Source organism: Terrapene carolina, unplaced genomic scaffold (genome assembly GCF_002925995.2).
Source record: "Terrapene carolina triunguis isolate 2854851 unplaced genomic scaffold, T_m_triunguis-2.0 Scaffold38, whole genome shotgun sequence".
Classification (NCBI taxonomy): domain Eukaryota; kingdom Metazoa; phylum Chordata; order Testudines; family Emydidae; genus Terrapene; species Terrapene triunguis.
In genome coordinates this window covers 1,413,367-1,422,252 of record NW_020664389.1, presented here as the reverse complement: position 1 = coordinate 1,422,252, position 8,886 = coordinate 1,413,367, and the positions used below count along the sequence as shown (strand labels likewise).

Genomic DNA, 8,886 nt, shown 5'->3' with positions numbered 1-8,886 from the left:
AAATTGAAAGGGAGAACAATCATCCCATGTGCACGTTATTAGCATGGCCTAAGTATAGATCACCAACTAGTGCATGTCAACTCAGTGCAAACTAAGTGCCCGGTGTAGACAAGTCCATTATTAGCATTGCCTCATATATTTAAGACCTCATCCAGTAGACAATATTTGACTATATGTCTACAGAAGGTCACAGAACCTGCCTTTAAGGGAGGCCACTGTTCATTATAGAGGTTATCTTATTGTTAACAAAAGGCAAGGGATCCGGGGGCAGGGAAGGGGAAGGAAAAAACAATGCAATGCCATTTGCAACTGGAAGCTGCACTCACCATTAGGAAACACATTATCTTCATTCTGCAGACCAAAATGCTGGATTCTGGCTTTGCATAAACCTCCTCCCTTACCACTGTCCTACATTAAACAGAAGTTATTCAAGCTCTAAACAAGAGTAATGTATGCATTTTGGTAGTGCATAAGAGCCAACCAAGAACTGGATCCCATTGTACTAGGCACTGTGCAAACACACAATAAAAGACAGTCCATGCCATGGAGAGCTGATTGCTTAATGTATGACAGCAAGTGGTATGACAGTCATTCTGAGTGGCCTGTCCTTGATAGTTTAATTTTATTTGGCTCTGATAATACAACAACCAATAAAACCTGTTAGCCAAGGAAAAGGATGACAACTTTGAACTACAACCTCTTTGGTGATCTCTGACTGATGTTTGGTCTTCTGAGTAAGAACCTTTCCTTAACTGTGTAGGGTGTTGGCTGCTTCTAGACTACTCAAAGGAGTCCACCCAGTCTATTCTCAAGGGTCAGCTGCTCTATTCTGGAGACGGAGGGGAAATAGAATATCTAATGAAGAATTATGTACTGCAACAACAGGGCATTTTCCACATTGAATTGCAATATAGTCATCCCAGCAATGAGCAAAGTAAGGGTTTAGTTTCTTTGGAGCAGCAGACATGGAGTTTAATTTTGAAAATGCACAAGAGAGCACACTTATAAAGTTTGCGGATGATACCAAGCTGGGAGGAGTTGCAAGTGCTTTGGAGGATAGGATTAAAATTTAAAATGATCTGTATAAACTGGAGAGATGGTCTGAAGTAAATAGGATGAAATTCAATAAGGACAAATGCAGGGATCAGCAACCTTTGGCACGCGGCCTGCCAGGGTAAGCCCCCTGGTGGGCCAGGCCGGTTTGTTTACCTGCTGCGTCCGCAGGTTCGGCTGATCACGGCTCCCACTGGCCGCAGTTCGCTGCTCCAGGCCAATGGGGGCTGCGGGAAGCGGCATGGGACGAGGGATGTGCTGGTCACCGCTTCCTGCCGCCCCCATTGGCCCGGAGCGGTGAACCGCGGTCAGTGGGAGCCGCAATCAGCCAAACCTGCAGATGTCGCAGGTAAACAAACCGGCCAGGCCCGCCAGGGGGCTTACCCTGGCGGGCCGCATGCCAAAGGTTGCCAATCCCTGGACAAATGCAAAGTACTCCACTTAGGAAGGAACAATTAGCCGTACACATACAAAATGGGAAATGACTGTCTAGGAGGGAGTACTGCGGAAAGGGATCTGGGAGTCATAGTGGATCACAAGCTAAATATGACTCAACAGTGTAATGCTGTTGCAAAAAAAGCAAACATCGTTCTGGGATGTATTAGCAGGAGTATTGTAGGCAAGACATGAGAATTAATTCTTCTGCTCTACTACACACTTATTAGGCCTCAATTGGAGTATTGTGTCCAATTCTGGGTGCCACATTTTAGAAAAGATGTGGACAAATTGGAGAAAGTCCAGAGAGGATCAACAAAAATGATTAAAGGTCTGGAAAACATGACCTGTGAGGGAAGATTGAAAAAAAAATTGGGTTTGTTTAGTCTGGAGAAGAGAAGTCTGAGAGAGGACATAACAATTTTCAAGTACATAAAAGGTTGTTACAAGGAGGAGGGAGAAAAATTGTTGTTTTTAACCTCTAAGGATAGGACAAGAAGCAATGGGCTTACATTGCAGCAAGGGCGGTTTAGGTTGGACATTAGGAAAAACTTCCTAACTGTCAGAGTGATCAAGCGCTAGAATTAATTGCCTAGGGAAGCTGTGGAATCTCCATCATTGGGGATTTTAAAGTGCAGGTTGGACAAACACCTGTCAGGGGTGGTCTAGATAATACTTAGTCCTGCCTTGTGTGCAGCAGACTGGACTAGATGATCTCTCAAGGTCCCTTCCAGTTCTATGACTCTATGCAATGAAACTTAAAAGGGAACTCTAAAATAATGATTTAACATTTTAACATTAAGATAACTAGTTCATCTCTTATTTACTGGATCTTGTTTGTAGTCACATGTATAAACATATAGTGTCTTGATTTATTTTGTCAGATCAATAAGTCTCCTGGCCTCTTCAACAAACTGAGCTTAAACTTGTGTTTGTACAACCTTTCTCACTGTCTGACTGTTTTTATGGAGGGTCAAACATTTATGGAGTGTCAGATGCAATATTTAGACTAGCATATAATTTAGCCTGAAATGGGCTGTGTGCTTGCTATTTTGGGGTTTGACCACTTATGCTTTGAACATGTTGTTGTTATTTTAGTAATATTATTAATATAGTCTTCTTCTGTTATTGTGGGACAGCTTTTGCGAAAAGATGGGAGAGGAACTCTGTACCTGAAAGTAGCACCCTGGAGCCCCCATATTCACCCCGTCATATAATTACAATACATTTCATACAAAGCATGTCATGTGAGATACCATGTAAAAGGTCATGATCTGCTGAAACCCATTGTTCTGTCCTAATGATATAGATATTTGTGTGTATGAAGTTATGAGATTTTCCTCTATGGTTGTTACTGAAATATTTTGTAAGTTTGAGAGTCTCTACTGTTACATCGTGATCCACTTCCTGGAAGGTGTTAAGTAACCATTAATCAGAAGGAGAGTTATAAACAAGGGATTTAAGAGGGCTGCACAAGCATCACATAGTGGGAGATTGCTCAACCCTGTGACTCAGCAAAGTCAAACAGGACATGGTTGGGCTAGTGTTTTCCAGGCACATGGTCTGTGGATATAAAATAGGGGACAGTGGCATCATGTTTTTGGCCTTTCTCCTCCCCCCTCTATGCTGGAAGCAACAAGAATGTTGAGAAGACAAAGACTTGAACTGAGGAGACTGCTCCCAGCCTTAAAGGGGAAGCTTGTGTATTAAGAACTGCAACATCCAGTGGGGTGAGAAAACTGCTTGTTTCAAATACTGCCAAGTCAAATGAGGTTTAGAGATTTAGACTGTGCACTTATCTTTTATTTTCTTTGGTCACTATCTTTGACCTTTTGTGCCTAAGACTTATAATCACTTAAAATCTATCTTTCTGTACCTAAGAAATCTGTTTTATATTTTACCTAAAACAGTGTGTTTTGCTTGAAGTGCTTGGGAAATCTCAGCTCAGTTTACAAAGGCTAGTGATCATCCTCTCCACATGGAAGGAGGGATGGACTGGGTAATAAACATACACTGGTCTGGCTTCTGACCAGGGCATGGAATATTCCAGGGGTGCAAGGCTGGGGAGTTGACAGATTTGCTGGTGCCTTTCTCTGTTTTGTGAGTGGCTCAGGGAGCATTCATGCAATCTATCTGGGTTTGGGGTTGCACATGCTGTTGTACTGAGTGATAACAGTTCCCAGAGGGGTTTTCTGCATGTCACTAACATAGCATTGTGAGTGACAGCCCATGCTAGAGAGTTACGGGGGAGCAGCATTGCCCTAGTTCCAGGTTGCATCCCGGGGATCCTGTCACAATGGGTTTGGCATCAGTCTGTGAAAATGGGCAGACTTGAGCTCATTCTGATGCCCTCAACAAAGGGATTCCATAGTTGAGGATCCCTCACAGAGAATACCCAAAGTCCAGCACTCAAGCATTTCATTCTTGTTCAGAACAACTGAATAAATTAAAAGTAGTTAAGTAGATAATGACTTAAATCATGCCAACATGTTACTCATTAAAAGTTTAGGGTGGGTTTTAGAAGAACTTTTGATTTGTAAGTGTTTTAGGCCATTATTGCTGTTCTACGAAGAGGACCACTTTCTCTTACATTACATAGGTTATTAGTCTATAAATTCAAATGTGGTCTGTGTCTTCCCTTTCCCAAGCTGTTTATGTAGAGATAGAACAAGTATTGCATAATTGTTTGGATTGTCTTTTATTGATGGTAATAATTGCCATATGGAGCTGTATTATGTACGAAATACTCTTTCAAATCTGTTTTTGGGCTTCTGCTTTCATTTTTTATCCTGTAGTTAACAGCAGTACAGTCAGTACTGTACAAGGAGTTTTTCAAAGTGTTCTAAAATGTAACATATTCATGGAAGAAAGAGGTTTTGTCATATAAAATAATTTTGATAGTAATTGTGCCCACCCCCAACTGTCCTCTCACTGCAAATAAGAACCTTCAGCTTGTCTGTGCCAGCTGACTCAGACTTGCCGGACTCAGATTGAAGGACAGTTTAATTGTAGTGTAGGTGTTTGGGCTCGGGTTGGAGCCTGGGATCTAGGACCCTGCGAGTGGGGAGGGTCCCAGAGCTCAGACTTCAGCCCACGCCCAAATGTCTATGCCATAGTGTAACAACCCCTTAGCCCCAGACCTGCAAGCCCAAGTCAGTTGGCACAGGCCAGCCATGGGTGTTTAGTTCTAGTGTACACATATCCTCAGACTCCCATGATAATGGTGGGTCAAGGAGCTGGCAAGGTGAAATTTTTAGTCTATTTGCCCATCTTTAGCATTCACTGGACACAATTGTACTGATCATGTTTTTAAAGGAGTTCAGTCACTTCTACACACCTGTGAGATAGATGAATCAATCATGTGTTTCAAGACTAAAAAAAATGTTGAAAGGACACTATCTAATATTTTTAGAGCCCCAATCACCCTATAATTCTTTTTTTTATAACATTCTCAGAACTTTGTAAATAAAATTTCATTCCTTAAAACTTTGGTTCTTTTCCATCTGGCAGGTATTTTACTTGTTTCTGTTTCTAGTAGAACTTGAAATTAGTATGACTTTTTTTTTAGTATTCCATTTTGGTGTGTGTGCATATGTAAGCCAAATTCTGTGTGCCAAATTGACTTATGCAGATGCACCTACTTACTCTAGGATTCAGTAAGGCCCTGTGTTAATTGAATTACATCTCTGGAAAAAAGGGTTTCTTAGTTCATTTGTGCTTTCGGTGCTGCATCTGCAATAAGCAGCGTGTAAAGTATCAGTATTGTTTAGGTTCTTCATACAGAATGGCTATGTATTTGAGAGAGTTTTTTATCGTGTGTGTGTGTGAGAGAGAGAGAGACAGAGAGAGAGAGAGAGACTGAATACTTAGGATCTCCAGGACATTCCGCATCAAGTTAACTTTACTGAGATGTTATAGTTTGCATCTAAAACATGATCTCTAGCTTACTCTAAGGCCTGGTCTACACTAACACCCCAATTCGATCTAAGGTACGCAACTTCAGCTACGTGAATAACGTAGCTGAAGTCGACATACCTTAGTCTGAATTTACCGCGGTTCAGACGCGGTCCACACGCGGCAGGCAGGCTCCCCCGTCGACTCCGCGGTACTCCTCTCGCTGAGGTGGAGTACCGCAGTCGACGGCGAGCACTTCCTGGTTCGACTTATCGCGTCCAGACCAGACGCGATAAATCGAACCCGGAAGTTCGATTGCCAGCCGTCGAACTACCGCGGTAGTGTAGACCTGGCCTTAGATTTCTCCCTCCCCCTGCTATAAATACTCTGTTTTGGGAGATACTATGTTTATCTGGCACTCAATCTTTTTTGTGCAGTTTGCACAGTATATATCATACTGTGTATAGGCATCTTTTAACTGATATATGCAAAATGTATTCATGCTGAATTTACATTGTATTTTTCAGCTCTTCTTCAAGTGACGATTTCACTTAGCAAGGTAGAGCTTAGTGTGGGCGAATCCAAATTCTTCACGTGCACAGGTATGTATTTCATTATATCTCCAGGTATGTTTTGCTAAATTTTCAGATCAACCTTTTGTATAATTTGAATGCTATTAATTGGCTTAGAAATATTTTTATATATAAAATATATTGTTTCAATATTTGCATTGAATTCTGACTGCTTGCATGTTGTGATAAATACCAAGTCCTGCTTGGCTTCACATAACGTATGCTTTTAATCTACAGACTGTTGATTTCAGATGCCAAACAGACTAAATCACTTATTTTGAAATTGATTCCATTAGTATAAATTATTTACGTATGTTCATTTTTTTTGCTTTATTAAAATAATTTTACTTGTCTAAACACTAATATTAGAATGAATATATAAGATCATAATTGAATCATTTTTGGTAAATAGCTAATGAATAAATTAGACATAGCATACTGCTCTGAAGTTACACCTGAGTGACTGTTTCAGTATCCAACAGAGCATATGTAACCTGAAAAGTTAGAATTATTTTTTCTCATAAAATCAACTTTTTAGCCAGGGAAAGTTTTAGCAGTACTTTAGTAAACTTTGTCAAATAGTTTATTTCTCAAACATAGGACCTGAACCTGAAAGGTACTGAAAAAAGTTTGTGCATCAAAGATGCTATCATATGCGCTTTGACTGGGGTCTGTTTTATCATATCTAATTGGAGGTGTATGGAGATGTTAAGAGGGTTAGTGTGGAGATGGCGATGAAATCCTGACCCATTTTAAGTCAACGGGAGTTTTGCCAGGCTTCGTTCTGAGGCATTGAGGTAGTTTTAGTTTGCTGCTGACATCCAGCCCTAAGAGTTAAATTCTGGCCCCACTGAAGTCAGTGGAAAATTATTACTGACTTAAAAAGGGTCAGGATTTCCCTTTGTATCTCTGTCTTATCTTGTTCAATTAGTGAGGTCCAAGGTCTTGACCAATGTCAGGTTGAGACCTGCATAGGTGAGACTGTTGCTTTATTGTTATGGATGGGACTGAGTTACCTGCTGGAGTCAAGGTTCTGCTATTAACTGACCGTGTTTAAAAAAAATCAGGCAACCTGGAGTTTGTGTTTTATAAATCAAATTAGTGACTGGAGTGTTCAGCTTCTCTCAAGATGAGGCCAATAATTTTTCTTAGAGATAATTTTATATATAATGTGCATTTAGAGTTATGCCATCATTGTGGTCAAAATTATCCATACATCGAGATGAGAATATTCATACTTGTATTGTCAACATGCTTACTCAGTAGTCTGTAAACAATGTTTCAGTTTTGTTGCGGTAACAGTGGAACTGCTGGATCTTTTAAATGTTATTAGGTAAGAGTTAATTATTCTTTTCAAATGACTCATCAGTGGATGACTCATACTGTGCAAAATACATGTCCTCATAAGCCTTGTTAACAACTACCTAAAACTCCAAACACCCAAAAGCGGAGGGCCACATCAGGATCTTGTGTTGGTTCAGACTGATCCTGTGTCCTTCCCCACTCCTGTCTCACTGGGGGACATCTTAGGTTTGCAGGCATATCCTCCTGTCCAGTTAAACAAGTCAACTGAACCTTTGTGGAACTCTCAGCTGTCACTGCTCATTGGGGCATGCAACCTCTTTGAGCTCTCCACAGCTGACTGTCAATCACCTGCAGAAACCAATCCCCACAGCCAGAGGGTCAGGAGGCTTTTCACATACTTGGGAGCCTCGCCGATGTCATTCTCATAATCCATCGGGGCAAGAAGGGTTCCAGGCTCTCCTCCCTTGGCAGAGATGTGACCTGATGTCACATAGCTGCTATTCAACAACCTCTGCAGAGAAGTAAACCTCTCTGCCTTGAGATTTTAGTTTTATTCCAAGTCGGGGGAAGGTGTATGTAATTCTGTGATGCAGAAGGTGGTAATAACAGGATTTGATATTGAATCTGGCCCAATGTTATCTGAATATCTAGCATATAGTTATATCTGAGGGGATTTATGCCAACCACTCAGGCAGTTGGATGGGTTACAGTTTATTCATTGTGTGTTAAAAAAAGAAAAAGAGGAAAAAACAACTTCAAACAGCTAGAAATCAGATATTTCTGAAAAATATGATACAGTTTTAAGGACTGTTCTTTGAATATAGGTCAGTGGTTGCTCACCAATTCCTGGCTCACTTAAAAACTTTAGTCCAATGGCAACTTAAAACTATACTGTAACCATTAAACATGGCAAAATGCACATATTTACTCTTCAATGCAAACATGTGAACATGTATCTGATTGCATCTATAATGTTGTGTAATGTTCTTAGTTTTTGTTTTTGTTTTTTTGCCAAAATGCTTTTGTTCCATAGACAATTATTAAAAAGAAAACTTTTTTCTAAAAAACTGGCCAAATGAAGTTGTAATCCTGGTTCAAAATCTGTTTCTTTCTACAAATGTGATTATTACCATGTCTGTACACCATGGTAATTTGACACATAACCAAAAACTTGCTTTTGGTTCAGGTAGAATATAGTGAAAACACATCTGTGAGAGAAAAATCAGTAGAGCAGGTCAAAAAAAATGGGACAGTTTGTTTTTTTAATCTTTTTTGAAAATTTGAACATAGGCTGGGACCAAGAAGGACAAATTTGCTAGTACTTGAACATTAGATTATGTCATGGAGGAGGGAAGTTCTCTGATTTTGGTCTTTGAATCTTGTAAAAAGGTTGTTTGGATTTTGGGCAAAGGTTTGATCGAAATCAATTTTTCTAAAATACCCACAGATGTCCCAAATAATTACTGGACAATGTGGACATTTTGGTGATATCTGGCTCAGCTGGATATATAAACATTTTCCTAATTCTTATTAATATCTCAAAATAGTTAAATTATGGCCATCATACTTGCTGGCTTCTCTTTTGTCTTTCTTATAACTTGTGTTCCTCCTACAGACAAGGCAAGCT

General features: G+C 40.1%; 1 protein-coding gene across 1 annotated transcript in view; it reads left to right on the top strand.

Moving 5' to 3' along the window:
* Nucleotides 1-858: 858 nt before the first annotated feature.
* The window catches only part of NCAM2 (neural cell adhesion molecule 2), a 242,275-nt gene continuing 234,247 nt past the window's right edge, over nucleotides 859-8,886 (top strand). The window contains exons 1-2 of the mRNA XM_024212344.1: nucleotides 859-934; nucleotides 5,910-5,984. Coding sequence (XP_024068112.1) covers nucleotides 859-934; nucleotides 5,910-5,984 — 151 coding nt within the window. The remainder of the gene's footprint in view (nucleotides 935-5,909; nucleotides 5,985-8,886) is intronic.